General features: G+C 39.9%; 1 protein-coding gene across 9 annotated transcripts in view; it reads left to right on the top strand.

Moving 5' to 3' along the window:
- The window catches only part of relch (RAB11 binding and LisH domain, coiled-coil and HEAT repeat containing), a 37,070-nt gene that overhangs the window by 7,714 nt on the left and 8,635 nt on the right, over positions 1-20,721 (top strand). Inside the window, exons 3-26 of one of the 9 annotated variants that reach the window (XM_063483842.1) lie at positions 103-174; positions 312-367; positions 492-605; positions 830-1,024; positions 1,235-1,329; positions 1,837-1,966; positions 2,155-2,324; positions 5,697-5,772; positions 5,870-5,965; positions 6,759-6,782; positions 12,428-12,540; positions 12,629-12,719; positions 13,464-13,535; positions 14,404-14,544; positions 14,702-14,866; positions 14,956-15,103; positions 15,305-15,461; positions 15,846-15,969; positions 16,348-16,396; positions 16,905-16,984; positions 17,513-17,619; positions 17,818-17,917; positions 19,342-19,424; positions 20,101-20,182. In XM_063483842.1, the coding sequence (XP_063339912.1) occupies positions 103-174; positions 312-367; positions 492-605; positions 830-1,024; positions 1,235-1,329; positions 1,837-1,966; positions 2,155-2,324; positions 5,697-5,772; positions 5,870-5,965; positions 6,759-6,782; positions 12,428-12,540; positions 12,629-12,719; positions 13,464-13,535; positions 14,404-14,544; positions 14,702-14,866; positions 14,956-15,103; positions 15,305-15,461; positions 15,846-15,969; positions 16,348-16,396; positions 16,905-16,984; positions 17,513-17,619; positions 17,818-17,917; positions 19,342-19,424; positions 20,101-20,104 (2,462 nt within the window). In that variant the 3' untranslated portion in view covers positions 20,105-20,182. Of the gene's footprint in view, positions 1-102; positions 175-311; positions 368-491; positions 606-829; positions 1,025-1,234; positions 1,330-1,836; positions 1,967-2,154; positions 2,325-5,696; positions 5,773-5,869; positions 5,966-6,758; positions 6,783-12,427; positions 12,541-12,628; positions 12,720-13,463; positions 13,536-14,403; positions 14,545-14,701; positions 14,867-14,955; positions 15,104-15,304; positions 15,462-15,845; positions 15,970-16,347; positions 16,397-16,904; positions 16,985-17,512; positions 17,620-17,817; positions 17,918-19,341; positions 19,425-20,100; positions 20,184-20,721 lie in introns of those variants that run through there. The other 8 variants (XM_063483836.1, XM_063483835.1, XM_063483834.1 and 5 more) reach the window with 8 other exon arrangements.

Raw genomic sequence — 20,721 nt, 5'->3', positions numbered from 1 at the left:
TTTTGTGCCATTGTTTGGTTTTTCATACCCATCTGTTTTATTTGTTTGTTCCCTGTCTTTGGTTGGATGCACTTCCTGTGTGTGTTGTCACTTCCTGTCCAGTGCTGGAGTTTGAGCTACGGAAAGCAAAGGAGACCATTCAGGCTCTGCGCGCCAACTTGACTCAGGCAGCAGGTGTGGCGCACTTTTAACTTCTTCTCCACCTGAACCCTTTTTTGTTACAGCTTTCTCTCTTTTTGTCAGAGAATTCCTTTTGGTGAGTGATGCTCAGCATCCTTTCAAATTTATCTCATATATTCTCAATTTCTCAGAGAGCGAAGTGCCCTCTCAGGAGAGAAAAAACTTCAAGTCAAGCCCTGAAATTCAGGTGGGGGATTTATAAGCTTTCTAATTTTTCCTTTCTGGTGAAATGAGTGAAGAATGAACGAATGTGTCCCTTTAAACCCTTGTGAGAACATTGCCGTGATCGACCTTGTTCTTCTCTGCCTCAGGAGCCTATCCGCCCACTGGAGAAAAGAGCCTTAAACTTCCTTGTGAATGAGTATTTATTGAAAAATGAATACAAACTCTCATCCATCACCTTCTCTGATGAAAATGATGATCAGGTAAAGGATGGCAAATTCCTAACTGGAGTTATCTTTTATTTTTAAAATTAGGTCTGTCTCCTTTTCAACAAAAAAAACAAAACATCCTAATTCATAAGAAAGTACTGAAGGTAGTATGAATAATTTAAACTTGTACTTGCACATAATTGTGTAATGCAAAGGATGAGCCCGTGCCTGACACAAATGACAATTACTCAACTGTTTTGTTTTATGTTTCTTCCCAGGACTTTGAGTTGTGGGATGATGTTGGCCTCAACATTCCCAAACCCCCCGACCTGTTACAGCTCTACAGAAGCTGTGGCACCCCCCTCTCTTCTCCTCGGGACACAGCTGATGTGTCAGTTGGAGTGGATTTTGTCGATCTTCCTGGAAACTGCATTGCCCAAGATCCACTAAAGAAGCCTGACCTTTCACAACAGGTGTGTATACGCTGAGTTGAACCTGTTTTATTGCTTTGTATTCCTTCTAGTACCAGAAAGATTCATTGAAAAAAGGCTGTGAAACTAAACGCAAAGTGATTTTTCTCTTTCAGTTAAATCTGAAGAAGAAGTTGTGACTTCAGAGCTCCGGCTCTTGAGCTGAATTTGTAATTTGTCTGCATTATGTTTTTTTTTTTTTCTTCTCTTTAGCAGCAGACAGAAGTCGTGCAAGAGTTGGAGTACCAGATAAGCCTCCTCAATAATGAGAAGCAGAACCTAGCAGAGCAGATAAAGAAACTGCAATGGTGTGTGCTTGAGTGCATGTCTGTGCTGATATACTATTCTTTTTGAAAAACTCTGAAGTCTTTGATCCTGACAAGGTTTCCAACATTCATAGCTCTTTCACTGCATGTCATTTCAACAAGAACATTTACCCCTTCTACTGCTGAGCAAAGAGTCAGCAGAAGTATTCATTAAAAAAAAATTCTCAGAAGTTTTCAGCACCAAGTCCACATTATTTCCATAACCGTGACCAAAACTGGCCATGGTGTAAAACCAGATTGGAAATTTCTCCCAAGCACCACAGCTGCATGAAATTACAGAGGAAACTTTGGTCTGATGCAAAAGTGGAACTTAATTTTCTTGTCATGTGAAGTCTTTAATTGACACCATCAGGATTCTGACCAATTTTACTGAACAGTTCAAGCACGACTTTGATGGTAGGGGTGAAACAGTCGATTGTCTCGTTCACTTGCTGCTTGATTAAGTATGTAGTATTTTTTGACTTATGTTATGTTACCTCTGCCCCACAGTGAGATTCAAACACTGAAGAGGACCGTTTCCTCCCCGCCTCCGACCACTTTGGACCTGGGCTCTCAGAATACACCTAACACGTCTTCCTCTTCTGCTACCACTGCTTGCTCTGCTGACCCTCTTTCTGTGGTATGTGGTCATTTTGAATATGTAAAGCACAGGCTTATTTAAATGTATACCAGTCCCACAGTTTTCTATAGTAAATTTTAAAAAAAAAAGCAAGAAGAAAAGAAGAAAATCATTCAGTCTGTATGACAGTTTCTCTGTAGTTTGTCACAAGCCCAAATATTTGACCCTATAATGCTAACGTCTTGTAGTCTTATCCTCAGCCTACCATGGATAATGGCAAGTATCTGGACATCCGAGGGGTTTCAGAGCCTGACAATAACACAGACAACCTCTCTACTCAGAACACATCACAATTCCACCCACAGACTCACAGCAAGCTGAAGAATAAGCCACCTGTCCAGTTTGATCAGCCAAACAGGTGAGTGAAAATTCAGGCATGAAAAAACCTTGCAAAACAAAGAGCCAACTTTCCTAACATTTGCTGCATCAAGGAATGCAAATATGATGGTCAAATGTAAACAAAAAAATATAGGGCTTTTTTAATACCTGTGTGACATATGTAAATCCACTAACTGCCTGAGTCTAAAACCTGTAGACATCCCTTGAGATGTCCTGCCAGGCCTTTAGTGCAGCCAAATTCAGTTGCTGATTGTGTATCTTTGTGCTTTCAGTTTTATCTTCAGTAACAGCAGCTTTGCAGCATTTGTCTGAATATGACAGGGTATAGCCCTGTACACTTCACAATTCATCGTGTTACTGTTATCAACAGTCACATCAATAATAGAAACTACAGGGTGGGCCATTTATATGGATACACCGTAATAACATGGGCATGGTTGGTGATATTAAAGTCCTGTTTGTGGCACATTAGTATATGTGAGGGGGCAAACTCCTCAAGATGGGTGGTGACCATGGTGGCCATTTAGAAGTCGGCCATCTTGGATACAACCTTTGTTTTTTCAATAGGAAGAGGTCCATGTGACACATCAAACTTATTGGTAATGTCACAAGAAAAACAATGGTGTGCTTGGTTTCAATGTAACTTTATTCTTTCATGAGTTACTTACAAGTTTCTGACCACTTATAAAATGTGTTCAATGTGCTGCCCATTGTGTTGGATTGTCAATGCAACCCTCTTCTCCCACTCTTCACACACGGATAGCAACACCGCAGGAGAAATGCCAGCACAGGCATCCAGTATCCGTAGTTTCAGGTGCTGCACATCTCGTATCTTCACACCATAGACAATTGCCTTCAGATGACCCCAAAGATAAAAGTCTAAGGGGGTCAGATCGGGAGACCTTGGGGGCCATTCAACTGGCCCACGATGACCAATCCACTTTCCAGGAAACTGTTCATCTAGGAATGCTCGGACCTGGCACCCATAATGTGGTGGTGCACCATCTTGCTGGAAAAACTCAGGGAACGTGCCAGCTTCAGTGCATAAAGACTGAAACACATCATCATGTAGCAATTTCAAATATCCAGTGGCCTTGAGGTTTCCATTGATGAAGAATGGACCCACTATCATTGTACCCCATATACCACACCAAACCATCACTTTTGTTGTTCCAACAGTCTTGGAGGGATCCATCCAATGTGGGTTAGTGTCAGACCAATAGCGGTGGTTTTGTTGGTTAACTTCACTATTCACATAAAAGTTTGCCTCATCACTGAACAAAATCTTCTGCGTGAACTGAGGGTCCTGTTCCAATTTCTGTTTTGCCCATTCTGCAAATTCTGTGCGCCGATCTGGGTCATCCTCGTTGAGATGCTGCAGTAGCTGGAGTTTGTAAGGGTGCCATTTGTGAGTAGCTAATATCCGCCGAAGGGATGTTCGACTGATGCCACTCTCCAGTGACATGCGGCGAGTGCTACGCTGTGGGCTCTTGTTGAATGAAGCTAGGACAGCCACTGATGTTTCTTCATTAGTGACAGTTTTCTTGCGTCCACATTTTGGCAAATCCAACACTGAACCAGTTTCACGAAACTTAGCAAGCAGTTTGCTGACTGTAGCATGGGAGATGGGTGGTCTCGTAGGGTGTCTTGCATTGAAATCTGCTGCAATGACCCAGTTACTGCGTTCACCAGATATCAACACAATTTCGATCCGCTCCTCACGTGTTAACCTCTTCGACATGTCAATGGCTGTGAACAAAAAGAAACTTGTAAATAACTCATGAAAGAATAAAGTTACATTGAAACCAAGCACGCCATTGTTTTTCTTGTGACATTACCAATAAGTTTGATGTGTCACATGGCCCTCTTCCTATTGAAAAAACAAAAGTTGTATCCAAGATGGCCGACTTCTAAATGGCCACCATGGTCACCACCCATCTTGAGGAGTTTGCCCCCTCACATATACTAATGTGCCACAAACAGGACTTTAATATCACCAACCATTCCCATGTTATTACGGTGTATCCATATAAATGGTCCACCCTGTAGAGAGCTGTTTCAACTGGCAGCCATATGTGCTCACACTGCGTCCGCCATGTTAGACAGATAATGTGGTACGCTTCAGACTGTGAGGTCTCAAAACTTTTCTCACCATTTTGATACAAGATAAACTTTTTTTCATTTGTTCAGATATGTGCAGGCTCTTTTAGTCTGGCAAAGTCCAATATAGCCATCTGTTCTTCAGTGGAGTGTGCCTTCCTCTAAGCCCTGCATTTGCCTTCATAAAAGGTGTGTCTTGATTGTAGACTTTGACAGTGATAGAATAACTTAAGACTGTGTTATTGACTCAGATTGTTAATTTGGCCACTCCTAAAGTTTTTGCCGTTTGCCTGAGAGGTATGTTTTAGTTTTTCAGCCTAAGGATGGCCCCTTTCATTTACATTGACATCTCTTTGGACGTCATTGGAAAGTTCCAGTGAAGTTCCAGCTATCAAATTAGACGCTCAATACTTGGAATCAACTCCAGATATTTTGTCTGCTTAAATTTTCATGGAATAACAAATGAAGAGGCCTCACTGGGCATGAAACTGCTGATCAGTCAATTGTCCAATGACCTGCCGCTTTTGAAAATGGGGGGACTAAACTTAAAAGTGGCTGTAAATTCTAAGCAGTTAATGTAATACCTGTTAAAAGCTAAAGCTGAATAAAAGCTAAAATTCTGCACTTCATTTACGGTTAGATTTTTTTGTTTATTTATTTAATTTAAAATGTAAAATTCTCTGTGGGGGTTTGAAGGCCAAAAAGAAAAAAAAATATAGTTGTAAAAATTATTAGAACCAACTGTGTCTACTACAGCCACGTTGCCCATTTTTGTGTAGTCGCTAAATATAGCCACTAGATGGAGGTAGTTATTCGTCTTTGTCTAAAACCAGGTATTAGGTTGTGTGGCTGCCCTCTTGAGTAAGAAAGTGTATTGTGCTTTAAACTAGTCATCACTGAAACTGAGCTTTTATTCATTTAAAAATGTTTTTTCTTATTTGTGTCCCACCTATGATGTATTATTTTTAATGATATTTTTTGATCTTTCATTATTTTTATCATTTAAATATGTGTTCCCTTAAAAAAACAAAAACAAAATCTGATTTATGTGGCGTTAAAAGAAAAAAGTGAGTGGTGCATTACTGTTAGTCAGCCACCTGCTATTCTTAGTACTGTGGTAATGTCACGTTACATGGGAGAGTGGCAGCACTAACCTCAGTGGCAGGGTAACCTATTCCAGTCCTCAATCATTCAACGGTCAGGACATTCTCCAGAGTACTTGTGGTGTACAGATTAAGTGTTGCAGACTGTAGTGACTGTTTTTGGTCTTTTGTTGTTTGTGGTGTCTCAGGAAGTTATCTCCGGCCTTCCAGCAAGCCTTGTTGTCCTTCTGCAGAATGTGCTCCGACAGCCGCCTAGGAGCAGAGGTCAGGAGCACACATTTCATATACAGATAAAAAAAAAAAAGAAGAAAAAAAAAGTAAATTTAGGAAAAACAGAATATAATGTCCCTCCTGTTCCCAGGTGTCTCGTATAGCAGACAGCGAGGAGAGTGTGATGCTAATGCTGGGTCGCTGTCTCCCTCACATCGTCCCTAATGTCCTTCTTGCTAAACGAGAGGTAAACCTGCTTGTGCTGGTCATCCTGCCCTCTTCTTCTCCTCCCTGTTTCCCCATTCATTGTCACCATCACAGGCTTCTTGTTTTAATAACCAATAGATACACACAGAGCAGCAAGGATGAGAATAGGTTAAAAAAAAAAGTAGATGGTCGTTCACAACTACTAAAGTTTCCTCTAAACTGTTTATTTATAACGTAGAGGGGAAACGACTCTAAACAGCCTAATGTGGTTATTGTCAGTATTTTTAATGGTGCTAATTTGACACCTTTGCAAACATATTTTTCCATTGGTGATTCATCCACTTCACCATCTGCTGTTATGTGAAATATTTACTGCTTTAAAGGAACATCACCCCCTTTTTTTTCTTTTTCTTTTGTGCCTAAGCTGTTCTCACAATATGAATATGAACTGTAGAGTTACACATTGTGCAAAGGCTGTTTTCTTGGCAATAGTGGGATTTGTGTGATTGCTATTTTTTGAGATAATTCAATCAATGTCTCAAACTTGATGATGCACAAAGCACCTTTGTCCTTGTGTTGCCTTTTTGTCGTTCCCCAAGAGATACGAATATAGAGTTGGGGACATTTTTACCTGCCAGCTCCTGCTGACTTGTGTCTTATCTATTGATTTGTAGGGTCACCTTCTTTTGTCATGGCATTTGTTTTTCAGAAGTCCTCATCATTTTTCCTCTGCATTTTTTCCTCTCATATTTGCTGTCCCTTTGCCTTCACGGTTTTTTTCTTCTCTTTTCGTCTCACTCATTCTCTCACTCTCATGCATGCCTCTCTTCTAGAGAATGGTTGCGCATCTTTGCCAGGTGAGTCTTTCACGCACTCATTTGCATGATTCTCACATGTAGATCAGAAAAGTGTAACTAATGCCAATTCCTTCTGCTGCAAAACCGCTGTCACTAAATACATTTTCACACATGCGCTGCAGCCCTGAACTTTTTCTTACCTGAGAGAAATGCATGAGATAACAAATGCCGAACTCAGTTGGATCGGACAATAGCTTCACTTAAGCACAGGTGAAGTGGAATTATTTCCTGTGAGAACAGACAACAGTGGGAAAATATCCTGGCATAACGCTCTTGAAGTTGTTTGAAATCCATGTGTGAAAACAGTATAAGCTCTGATTTTCCATATTTATTATTTTTTGCAAATACAGTCTGCAATCCTGTAACGGTAACACTGAAAAATAGTGTGTACCCAAAAAGTAAGTTGCGTTGCAGTTTTGGGGCCAAATTTATTAACAGAACATGCCAGAGCAAAACACACTCCTTGGGGGTTGGGGGGTTGCTATCTATTCGTTAAGAGGTATAACGGCAATTTTGTAACTGTAAGGTGTGGCCGTTGTTTAGCTAATGTGGCTGTGGTCATTCTCACTAGGAGTGTTCTTTATTTGAAATGCCAGGGGGAGGTTTTTGTCAGAATGAGTGTGTAATTAACACAGGTGAACGGTTTAGAGCTGAGCACAGTGCCATAGCTATGAGCTGTAGCTGTTCACTGTGTCCTCGCCCTATATAGAGCAGACCTTAACTGATTTGCACCGTTTCATTTTTATTCATGTTTCTAAACAGAGATTTGTTCATGAAAAAACTAAGAGCACCTGCTCGTCTTTTTCTCAGCAGTGTGCACATCACACAGAGCAATGTAACATTACAAACACTGCTGTGACAAAGTATTTGCCGCCCTACCTGATTCCTCATTTTTTTGCATATTTGCATCAGTTACATGCAAATTTGAAAAAAAGGGCAAAGGTTAAAATATCAATACTACAGTCTAAATATCAGGAGAGCAAATCAATATGCTTTCAGATGTGTGGCTGGTTTGATCATCAAACAAATTTCAATATTAGTCAAAGATAACCCAAGTAAATACAAAAATGCAGCTTTGTCATTTGTGTGACAAATATGCAAAAATATAAGAAATTAATAAGGGGGCAAATACTTTTTCACTCCACTTAAATTTTTGGTTTCTTTTATGGTTTTGTTTGATTTTAAATGTGTCCCGTACCGAGTCTGTTACATATCATATTAAAATGTCTCGCTGTCAAAATTAAATTTATGTGACTAAGACACATCTGCACTGTACTAAATTAATGTCTGTCTTTGTGCAAAAGAACAATGCCTCCATTTGCACACAGTTGGAGTAACTTCAGTAACATGCAAATCTCTCAACGTTTGATCTTATATAACGTTTAGTGTTCTATATGTCCTGCAGGACGCATAAATTTTATGTTTATATAGCAGTCTTGATTAAAGAAGCCCTTCTCTGGATAAATAGGGATAAATAATAGTGTTATTTATCCTGAGAATTGCTGCCTGAACCTCTTAGACCCCACAAAGTCTCAATCAGTATGAGCTGAATTCACCTTCAGCTGCCTGATGTGAGTCTGAATTACCATACTGTTTCTGAAGAGAAAGTACCTAAATCCTGTGTTTATACTGTAATTTCTTTATTTTTTCATTTAGCAGAAAGTAGCAGAACGATCACTCGCTTATCTGATCTGCTTGTTTTTTTTGTTTTGTTTTTTCCATTAGATTGGGTTGGGCTCTTATAGAAATGAGCCGCCTACATCTGTTTGTACATTAGTGTGTTGTTAGTAGATCAGCTGCTGTTTCAGCTCCTTACAGCACATTCTTGCAGTTGCAACCTCACACTGATTTGCCCCGTTTAGTAAATCAGGCCCTTAGTCTTAATATGTCGTACTGTACGATATGTCTCTTCAATTCGCTGTATCTTGATTCACCTTTGATTTATTGAGCCCATCAGACATGGGCCCAATCAGTCTAATCTCTTTAAGTGTCTAAATGCCAAAGATTTTGAAACTGTTTTGATAAATATCAGTTTAGCAACTGTTTGATAAATGGGGTTATGCTCTATTTTTAAATCTGAAAACTCGGAGAAAAAAGGTTTTAAAATCCCAGATCTTGATAATTAGGTGACTTAACTAAATGCAGCCAGCTTTCTTCCTGCAACTGTTTGGTTTTAAGTGCTTTTGTTTCCACAAACAAAAGTGTTTTTTGTTGTTTTTTTTGCTGAGAAGAGTAGGAAAGGAGATTTGAAAAAACAATAAAACGAAAAATGTTGCATTAACAAGAAATTACTCTTTAAAAGCTGACACCTGCACAGGTGTTCTATAGAATCTGCTTGTGTGCACTTTTTGTCCATGTGTGTCCATGCGTACATAAGTGCAGCGCATGACATTTTATACAAGGAACTGAAACTTGATCGGAAACCAAATGGATTGACTGAAAGAGGTAAATCTAGTTGGAGTAGTCTTTGGTCGGGCTGCTTTGCATGTCACCATGGTTACGAGGTTTTAATCAACCCCCAGGCAGTTATGGAGAACTTAATCTCTTTTAAAAATCAAGATAAACAAACTGAAGGGAGAAAAGGCTGGCAGGAAAAAAAAATGTGAGTGCAGCAGCGCATTAAGACTTTGAGATTCTTCTTGAATAGTTGGACTTTGTACTATATCCGTTAGATTCACAGACCATGACAAAGTGTGTGTGTGTGTGTGTGTGTGTGTGTGTGTGTGTGTGTGTGTGTGTGTGTGTGTGTGTGTGTATATACTCACACTTGCACAGATAAAGCTGCCCATGCTTCCATATTGCAGGCTTGACCCTTCTAACCACCACGACCCTGGAGACACACCTTTACTTGTTTGAATGTGAAACCCTCTTGAGAACAAAAGGTGTTTGACTTAAAACGATAGTATGATACACTGAAACACTGCCTGCCACCTGGCTGTATTATCAGATGCTGTAAATCATTAAACCCTATGTTTTTCTTAAATTTAAAGGATTGCATTGCAACACTTTTTTTTTGTTTTTGTTTGGGTTTTTTTTTTTTTGTCAAAAACATTATTTTGTAGTAATTTGCTACAGTACTATTTTTATATAGACTTTCCAGGCATCATTAAGGCAAAGACGGTAACTAAAAACTGCAATTATAGACTTCCTGTTTTTAGTGGGTAGATTATCTGTAATCTTTAACGGACCTAGACATGACAGAAAAGGTTGATAGTTTTACTGGAACTGTTTCTTTGACAGACAATTTCTGGTAATGTATTATTAAATGAAGGTGTTTGAATTCAAAACAGACCTGTGTCAGTAATTCTGTGTCAGAATATTTCATACCTAAGATATTACGGATGCCTAAACTTTGAAATGTGTAATGAAGTCCACTTTTGACTGATGTAATTTTCAGTAGTTGTGTATCAACCAAAGTGCTGGAAATTTTTTTTAAATTTTGGCCTGATGTTGGTGTTTGGTGATTGCTCAGGGAGCTACTAAATTATTAGACTTCATATTGTGGTGTGCATGCATACCACTTCAAGGTGCCAAAGAAAAAGTCAGAGCATTTTAAAAGCCATCTATACCAGGTAAACGGATAATCCAGCTTGTAGATGCTGACAACTTTAAAAACTAGTGAAAAGAGTAATAAGATACTTTAAATTGTTCTGATGCCTAAACCTAACCACAAAGTGAGAAAAAACAAAACTAAAAAGTCCAGTCATCTTAAAGTATTGAGACAGCCTTAACATTTAAATCACCTACATAATATGTGTAGTTTGTGCAGTAATGGTATCCTGTGGTGTCTGGCACCAACACGTTGGCACTGGGTCTTCGGTTTCTGTGAATTAGGTGGGGTCTTCTTGGATTGGAATTATTTCAACGCGCTGTTCTTCAAACAACTTCTGTGAGGTTTGGAGGCTGGGTCAATGCTTTGATTTGGCCTTGTAGTCCCGGAGGCATTCCTGAGCAGTTTATGCAGTTTGGCACACAACTTTATCCTGCTGCCATCAGGAAATGCCTGGAAAAAGAAGTGCAGTGTTGTTCACTTGTTCACATCACCTGTTAGTGGTTTATATGAGTGTGCATCTTCTGGAAACTATGGATGAGTTGATGTGTAGTGTTGAGAGAGTTATATTCATTACTGTTTTTCTTGTTGGAGATAAGATACAGTACAGGTATACCAAATAATGGGTATCAGGGTCACGAAATGATGAAAGGCATGCTGAGATGTTCCAGCCTGGATGAAAGTCGTAAGCCATCATGTGAGTGGTAAAGCAGACATCTTTCCATAGCCTCATAGTTAAAATAACCGAAAAGACTGAAAGGAATGGTCACATGGAAGGGAGTTGTTGCTTTCCTTTATTGAATGCAGGCTCTTTTACATTGGTCCTTAAATTAAAAGGAGTAGTTACCCTGAATCTGGCCCCTGGTCCCTGGCGTCATTCTGTCCACTCTACCTGCCCACAGTGTTTACACAGGACTGGCCAGTTATGAAGGAGATTTCACATCAGAAACATAGGAGTCCACACTGAAATAGAACAGGGTCAGCGTGGTTTCTGGCTTTTTAGATGTGTGCTGTTTATGAATTCCTCTATTTGCTTTATCAGCCCAGTGCTGTTGACTCTCCAAAATGTCTCCTGTGAAAATGTGTAGCCTTGTAATAGACTGCAGGAGAAGATTATTGAATGTGGCTGTTAAAGTTGGCTGAATTTGCTTAATTTGTCATTTTAAGCTGTTTTTTTTTTTTTTTTTTTTTTTTTTTTTTTTTTCCAATGCTGAAATTGACTTTAACGATATTGGACTAGTCATGTAACCACTTAAAATGACCCTTTTGATAGTCAAATGTTATATTTTTGCTTTTCTAAAATATAGCCAACATGGCAGTGACTTCAGAGGATTGGTCCAGCATTGAACGAGTGACTCATCACAGCCTATCTTTACCCAAGTTTCTCTGTTAGGTCCTTTTGTCCATCCAGCGTTGGGGTTTAGCTTGCTCTTCCAGTACTTTGCAGGAAAATATCATATCTTCCTGGAAAAAAAACAGACTTTGAAAAAAAATATATTTTTAACTTTGTGTGCACTCTCTAATTTCGGTGTGTGTGGCGGGAATGCAGGGCTGACCACAGTTTGGCCATGGAGGCCCTGTATCAAGGGCAGCTGAGTGCTCTCCCCTCTGGCTGGAAGGCCCATGAACTTTGTCTGAACTCTGAAGTAGGAATCATTTATAGGAGGAGAACTAGTGCATTAGGTTTGTGTGTATCTGTATATGCTGCTGTGTGCATGCACTATTAAGCTTCTACAGTATGTGGCCATAATTTTCTGTGACTCAAAGTCCAAAGAAGTGTGGGTATGAAACCAGCAAGGGATTTACGGTAAGCATGTTTGCAGGAGTGTTGAAAAACTGCTGTTGGTTTTTAAGAGTGACCCCCTGTGTATTTTTCTCCTTGTGACTTTCCCATTTTCTGTCTTCATAATAAGCCCCCTCTTCCCGGTTGCTGTTCCTGCTACTCCATAGATTTACGCGCCTGCTTGAGTGCTACAAACCATCCTTTCCACCCCTGTGTGTTGTAACCATAACCACACACTTTTTTAAAAAATTATTTGCAGAGTAATCTAAACTGATCCTAGCCTTTTCTGTCTTTATGTCTTCTTTAATTCAGGAGTTGATTCCACTCATCTTATGTACTGCCTGCCTTCACCCAGAGCCTAAAGAGAGAGACCAGCTTCTCCACATCCTCTTTAACCTAATCAAGCGACCGGATGATGAGCAGAGGTGCTAACACTTTGTCTCAACAGCCTGTGGTTAAAAGAACTCTGCCTGCATTAAGTATTTTCTCATATGTGTGTTTTTGTCTCCAAAGACAAATGATTTTGACGGGCTGCGTTGCGTTTGCGAGGCATGTGGGGCCCACACGTGTCGAGGCTGAGCTACTCCCTCAGTGCTGGGAACAGGTAGAGTACATACCTAGAGGGGTTATTAAATATACTCCTAGTGAATTTCACAGCTTTGAGATCATATTACTGATTTATAACTGGTCTCTAATTCTGTTTTCTTTTTAAACATCTGAAGTTTATTTGAAATTCATGAATAATGCTAAAGTGATCAGGTGTGTAAATATTTAGATTTAATTAGCATACAGTCTGTTTGCTGAGATTTACTTGGCATTGTGATGTGAACCTTTCTGTAGCACTTGAATTTATAAGACACGTCTGTTTTTGTTTTTTTAATTTCAGTTCAAAGATGGGAAGTATACGTATTAATGATTTGCTTTTTCTCTGTATTTTTGTTTTGCTTTTTGTTGTTTTCCCACTTTTTCTCTCATAAAAACACTCAAAAGTTAGAAATGCAAACATGTCAGATCTTTCTGATTTGGGAATCTGTTAGCAATACCTCCATAGGCGTCCTTGAGTTAAATGGGCTAGCGGTTTGGTCTTCATTGCCACCTGTGTCACCACATGCAACACATGTGTGATAAACAAAATCTGCTCCCATGGCAACGGCCGCTACCACCAGTTTGGAGTCTGAGAATCTGCGCAGAAAGACAAATAGTGGTTTCCACAGGGTCAGGATGTTGCTGATACTCGAGTTGTTTCCATTCCACGGTGGCTGCACTCCCGTCTGCCTCTCCTTTTCTTTCAATTTCTATTGCTCTTTTTCTTTAAACACTTCAATTCCTCTAAACTTGTCTTCTCCAGATTAACCACAAATATCCAGAGAGGAGATTGTTGGTGGCAGAGTCCTGTGGAGCCTTAGCACCTTACCTGCCTGTAAGAACACATTATGTATGCAACATATTCAAGTTACAGTATATGATGAATATGGGCCTAAAGTGCAGACTAAGCTTTAATTTGGGAAGCATTAATCTATTGCAAGAACTGTTGAGAAATGTTTATACTTTATAGACAATCCCCTATTTTCAAGGGCTTAAGTGTAATTGGACACTCCTTATTATTTCTTCATCAATTGAGTGGGCTGTGAGTTAATTCCAGGTGTGGCATTTTCATTTGGAAGGGGTTGCGAGGAAAATAAACTATCAGAAGGGCTCATAATCCAAATACAACCCACACCCTGGTATAGCTTCCTGCTTCCAATGGAAGTGGTTTTACTAATTAAATCTGAAGAGCACGGGGATTCACGGTGTGCTCAGACTGAGCCAGGTGCAGCTACGTTGATTGGATGGTGCTTTAAAGTTAAGAAGAAGAATGATCCAGAACAAATTTTAAAAGCGACGTGGGAGTTCTTGAAAGCAAAAATGTCAAATCAGTCACCTAATGTCAACCCGATCATAAATCGTTTTCCAATTTCCAAACAAGAACAACTGAAAACAGCTGTTTTAAAGACCTGGCAAAGCATCACAATAGAGGAAACCCATTGTTTAGTGATGTTCATCAGTTCCAGACATCAGGCAGTCGTTGCCTGCAAAGGATTCTTCTAAATATAGACTGTATAAAAAATGGGTGGAATTTCTTGAGAGTTAATAAATATCTTTGCTCACCCACAAGAATCAATTCCGAAATAATCCATTTAAGCCCATACTCATCATGTACTAAATTTAGAATTATAAAATATGACCTGAATGAATTCTCAGTCTGTCTTTTTTTTTTTTTTTTTTGCTGTCACTGTTTGTCTCTGTAGAAGGAGATTCGCAGTTCCCTGGTGCTGTCCATGTTGCAACAGATGCTTGCTGAGGATAAGGCAGACATGGTCAGGGAGGCTGTGGTCAAGAGCCTGGGTATAATTATGGGTTACATAGATGACCCAGATAAGTATTCCCAGGTGTGTATCTTTGTAGATGAACATGTATGAGGGTGATTTGTGTTTTAATGATGTCCACAACTGCTATTCTGTATTGTATGTATTACGCCAGGATTTTACAACTGCTTTTGTGGGTGAGACTGAGTGTTGCTCTATTGTTTGTCTGTTTTCATTCCAGGGTTTTGAGCTGATGCTGCTGTCTCTTGGAGACCCATCAGAGCGGGTGGTCAATGCGGTCCACCAGGTCTTCATCCCTGCCTTTGCTGCCTGGACCACAGAGCTGGGCACCCTGCACACTGCACTCATTCCTTCTCTACTGGCACGTATAGAGAAACTACATACAGTAAGTGTCTTTCATTTCAGTCTTGGCATAGTGCATATATAAAATTGCACTGTCTCACTTTCCATAATATGTGCTGCTTCTTTCTCTAGCAAGGAGAACATGGTCTAGATGAACACAAGCTACACGTTTTCCTGTCAGCCCTTCAGTCTCTTATCCCTCCTCTGTTCGCTGTGGTGCTGCAGAATGCACCCTTCACCAGCAGAGTCAAGCTCCAAGGCGACATACCTGCAATTGAAGGTAGGATGTTTACAAATGCACACAGGTCAATTGTAAAAGAAATGCAGAAACCTAAGCAGAAGTAGAGGTTTGTATTTTAGTGTGACTAAAATGCAACTTTCAAACATTTTGTTCATTCACATATATTCTACTGGTGCTAGTGTGGCCTTTGACATTTATTTATTCAGTTTCTGCCTTGGTCCTCTATCTTTGGATTTGCAGTGACTCGATTTCCCCGGCCAGCTTCTCCCCTCCAAGATGTGGCAACCATCATCGGCAGCAGGGAGATGCTGAGTGCCCTGCTGCAACTCTATGACCACCAGCTGGAGCATGAAGGAACCACTGGATGGGAGAGCCTGCTATGGGTGGTCAACCAGCTGTAAGAAACACACGCACACACATACACTCAAACCCATGAAGCTTGGTTTTGATCACTTCAGTGACTTAAAATAACTCATCGTAACCTAAACCAAGGCTTACTATAACCTTAAGCTATCGTAGTAAAATGCAATGACTAATGTTATGAGGATGTGGTTGTTATCCTCAGAGGGAAGAGGGACCTTATAATGTGAGGTTAAACACATTAAAGACATTCTAGATTTCCTCACAACACAAGTAACACAAGTGTAATCGGCACATGTCTACTAACATACTTTAAAAAAAAAAAAAAGATGTATGAAATAATGCCCATTATCATTAACAAAATGGACTCAGACTACTAATTTCTATTTTTTTTTTTCCTTTCTTCTGTTTTTTTAAACAGCCTACCGCAGCTCATAGAGATTGTGGGTCGCATAAATGTGACATCATCAACTTGTGTTCATGAATTTTCTCGCTTTTTCTGGAGATTCTGCCGCACCTTTGGCAAGATCTTCACCAACACTAAGGTAAACCTGTGATAACTGAGTAAACTATGACAGTTTAGTCTTAATAAGCATTCTTAAAGTTTCCTTCAGTTTAGCTCATTTCAACCCACCTTGTTTAACTGAACAGGCACGCTTGTTTTTAGAATACTGAATGGTGTTTAGAGCTGAGGCCACTAAAAAAACTATTCTGTCATGCCATATACACAGTGCAACTACAATAAATGTGTCAGTTTACTGTGTATACGTTCATTCTTAGTTTGATATTTAAAGATATCTTTAAAGTTCATATGGGATGTTAAATGTGTGTGTGTGTGTGTGTGTGTGTGTGTGTGTGTGTGTACAGTAAATGCCAATATTTAAAAGTATTATGCTGGCGTTTTATCATTGTGACTTTTGCAGGTTAAACCACAGTTCCAGGAGATTCTCCGACTGTCTGAAGAGAACGTTGGTAAGGGCAGCTTTAGCCTAGACGCAGATGTGCAAGCGTAAGGTTTTCTCAGCTCTCTCAAGAAACTGTTGATAGGTGGAGTTCAGACGCTGACACTGTTGATGTAAACAAGCTATTTGGAGTCTGTTATGGGTGTTTCCGTCTCCTTTTTTATAAATTCCAAACATGTTTATATAATTATAAAGAGGTGCTTGGTCTTATGTGGCTGCCAAGTGTTTTAGTTTTGGTATTGTGGCCGCTGATGAAATGTGTTTTGTATTGAGACCCAGGCTGTGTTGAGGTCATCGGGACCTTTTCTGACATTTTTATAAAACCACAACAGTATAACATGCATGGTGAGGCCACAGTGTCACACATATACTCATGTTAACAAATGCGAAGCCAGTACGTTGGGTTGAAAATAACCTCGTCATGTCATATTTGTTTGTGTCTCGGCTCATTTCTAATCTTCTTGATTAACTGAATTTATTGCATTCATTGTTATGATCGGCTTTTGTTCTCCTGTCAGATGCTTCAGCAGGGAATGGTATTCTCACCAAAGCCACAGTTCCTATTTATGCCACTGGAGTGCTGACATGTTATAACCAGGTAAATTAACAGCTGCTCAGAAACTAACAATCGTGATCAGACTTTTTGATAGTTTGTAGATTTCTTTAAGATTTAGATAATCTAAATGATGGAATAAATGATATACTACCATTTTATTGAAATAAATAAATAAATAAAATAGCTAAGTTTTTCTCTTGGTTGGTTTGAGTTTTCCAGGGAGACTATTTTTTGGTTAATTAGACAATTTGTGACAGAATCACTTTATTTTACAAATCTGGTCTATGCAATCTAAATATACACGTATTTGCAAGTTGGAACTGGATCCAGCAGCCACAATTTGCAAATACATGTATTTGCAAGTTCAAATACATGTATAAAATCCACTCCTAATGCCTGAAGTTAGTTGTCTGTGGAAGTGCAGTGTTTTGCATCAGCTTTTAACACAGTCAATGTTCAGAGCAGCCAGACTAAAAAGAGAATAAAATTAACCGCACTCTTATAAATTATATACACGTGTTACAGTGAAATACATGAAAGTGTCATAAATATGCTGTCATCTCTCAAAAGGAGGAGGATCGCAAGCTGTTGGTGGGTTTCCTAGAGGATGTTATGACAACCCTGTCTCTGTCCCATGCACCTCTCGACAGCCTGAAGGCCTCCTTTGTAGAGCTGGGGTAAGCTGAAACACACATGCACATGAATACTTAGAGTGTGTGTGTGTGTGTGTGTGTGTGCGTGTGTGTGTGTGTGTGCGTGTGTGTGTGAAAGCAAAGAATATGGCAGGTTCTTTTATACAGTTACTCGTTTGTTGTTTTAACTTGACAGTTTGAAAGTTAATGATTACTTAATCGGTTTGTTTTGTGTTTTGTCAGTGCCAACCCAGTGTACCATGAACTGCTGCTAACTGTTCTGTGGTATGGGGTGGTCCACACGTCTGCTCTTGTCCGGTGTACGGCAGCACGGATGTTTGAGGTACAAACACACAAGCACCAGAGGTTTTTACGAAAACAAATTGTACCACAGTTGAAACATTGCACTAAAATGTACTTTAGTAAAATGTAGACTAATGAAGCTGCACAATTATGGATAAAATCCTACTAATTTGTAATGCATTGTAGTCATTTTTATTATGTAGTTATTGTTGTTGTATTGTGTTAAAGAATCTAAGTTACTAGATAATGATTATCAATACATGTATAGTTTCACTGAGCTAAAAATGGTCAGTTGTGCAGTTATAAACAATATAGACTCGATTTTCACATTTCCATATTTGCTATACATGTGCTAGCTTTGCTTGCTGTTGCTGCTGTTAAACATGCCTTTGTTATTAAGCTATTCTGCCCTTTAAATGTGAGTAAAGACTGTAGCATTTAGCTTATCAGTGCTCTGGTTCCAACCTTATGACTAGACCCTCAGACCTTTGACTGCACACTCATCCCAGTAGTGACAACATAAATATCTGCTACATGTCAGAAAAAGCCTGAGGTCAGTACCCTGAAAGTACAGCATAGTTGAAGGAGCTGAAGGCCTGTTCCCTTTCAGTGTTGTTGGAAAATATAATTTAATCAGAAATGTTTTTTTGTGAATTTTTTTTTTTTAAATGTTTTCAGAATTTCAGATCCTGTGGAAACATAATACTGCTATTATTTTGTAAAGGGAGACAATACCTTCTCTGTTTTCTTCAGCCGATTGGATCCATATTAAACCAGCCTCCCAAGGCAAAAGTCCTGGCCAAAGCCATAAGAGACATGAGATCTCGTTTGTCCACACTTTAGGTCAAATACTGGGATGAGAATCTAGGCATAGCATTGGAACCTGGCCTTTTTTGATCTGAACTGGGGGAGGAGGAGTGGTAGGCCGTATTCATTCCCCCCTGTTTTGTGAAGTACTCGTTCTTTCCCAGAACACCTCACTGTCACCATTTCATAGTGTGTAGCTGTCCACCATTACCAAAACTGTGGATCAAAAAGTGGCCCTTTACCACAGATGCCAGATCAAATTACTCTCAGTTATTTTATAATCTGGCGTGTGTGGAAAGAGCCCACTGTTTTATGCTCACTGTATTGTAACAATACTTGTGCAATTTTAGCGATGTTGGCTTTGCCATGTGTGCATACCTGAGATTGCATGTGTGTGCGTGCGTGTGTGAACGAGTGTGTGTGTACACACTTGCTTGAAACATACAGTGCTGTTCCGTGCCTTGCAGCTATTGTTCTTGTCATTGTATATCACTTTCTTCCTATCTTTTTGTGTTTATTTTCTTTTCCCTTCCTTCTTTATTTTGCTTTTTTCCCTTTTTTTTTTTTTCTCTATTTATTGCCGGTGTTGCTCGCTCTTGTCCCAAATGCCCCGCCCACCTCTGTGACATCACGGCTGGCTCTGTCCAATCCGATCAGCTGCTGGTGAAGGGGGTGAATGAGACGCTGGTAGCTCAGAGAGTGGTGCCGGCTCTCATCACACTGTCCTCCGACCCTGAAATGTAAGTGGAACAACAACAACAACAGTAAACTGCGCCGCGTCTCTCTCCCCCTTCTCTTTGCTGCCTGAGAACTATCACATTTGGACCAGTCTTTACCTGCCAGGAGCAAATTCAGCAGAAATTAAGACAGTATGAACACTGAAATAACCTATTTGTCCAATACATTTTCATTCATTCTTCAAATATAATTCACTGATGTGCATTAGTTTAGAGCGGCTCCTGTTTAGGTTTAGGCTGTGCCATGGGGTAATTCTTCAGCATAACCACTGTGGACCCTTTTATGCATGTACACATCATCAGTCTGCATCACTAACTCATGCCAGCTCTCATTGCCTCATCAGTCTACAACTAATAAGTCCTTTGCCAGAAATGTGGTTGCATATTTCCCATGCGTCAACAGCACAATCCCTGCATGCCTGCGTGTAACCTGCCCCACCTCCTCCTCTTCCTCTCTATCCCACTCTGTGAGAGCAGGGCCCCTTCTGATTGACTCCAAATAGTGGTTGGCAATCCTTTTTTTTTTTTTCTTTCTTTCTCTTCCATTTTATATATTCTACCTTTACCTCTTTCTTTCACCTCGCTTTCTTCTTTATACATTTCCCTCCTTCCTGCTGTCTCTGTCCCCTCCCATGGCACCCCTCCCTCTCTCTCATCCTGCTGTGTGGTGGGTTTGCAGTTGATTCTCCGAGGCATGAGTGAAGCATTAGTAGATCGCCGGGCGGCTCCAGCCCTTATAACTCTGTGCAGTGGGCCTGAATTGTGAGTCAATCAACACAGAAAAATCTCTCTGTAAACACTGTCCTTTTGTGGGCTGCATCCTTGCAGTGGTGTGTGTTTATATAAAAAGAAGAAGAAGAAGAAATTTCTTGAATCTGTCTTGCTGAGCTGGCATCGATATGATGCCAGAAGTCTAAGTCTTATTTCGCTAACACAGCAGTTTTTCTAACCACAACAAAATTCAGTGAACGAGGAAGTAAGAGCCTGAGTTCGCTGGCCTCTCTTTCTTACCTCCCGTATTCAATAACCACTGATGTCAAACCCAGTGACTCACACTGACTAACAACATTTGTGCTTGGATAAATAGTTAAGTCTCCACTCTCCAGTCCAACAGGAAAATGTTTATGAATATTCATTCTGGTGATCTTTAGATTAATTAGCAAACAAATTTGATTCAGCCCTGTGTCACGCTATGAGCTGGTAAACACATAGCACGCTATAAACAACAGCCTGTCTTCTGAGCCATGTCGTGACAATAATTTAAAGGGGTTTTTTGGCATGGATCTGTCAAACTCGACAC

Source organism: Pelmatolapia mariae, linkage group LG9, assembly GCF_036321145.2.
Source record: "Pelmatolapia mariae isolate MD_Pm_ZW linkage group LG9, Pm_UMD_F_2, whole genome shotgun sequence".
NCBI classification, from domain to species: domain Eukaryota; kingdom Metazoa; phylum Chordata; class Actinopteri; order Cichliformes; family Cichlidae; genus Pelmatolapia; species Pelmatolapia mariae.
The sequence above is the reverse complement of the archived record's forward strand: the minus strand, read 5'-3'. Positions and strand labels throughout refer to the sequence as shown.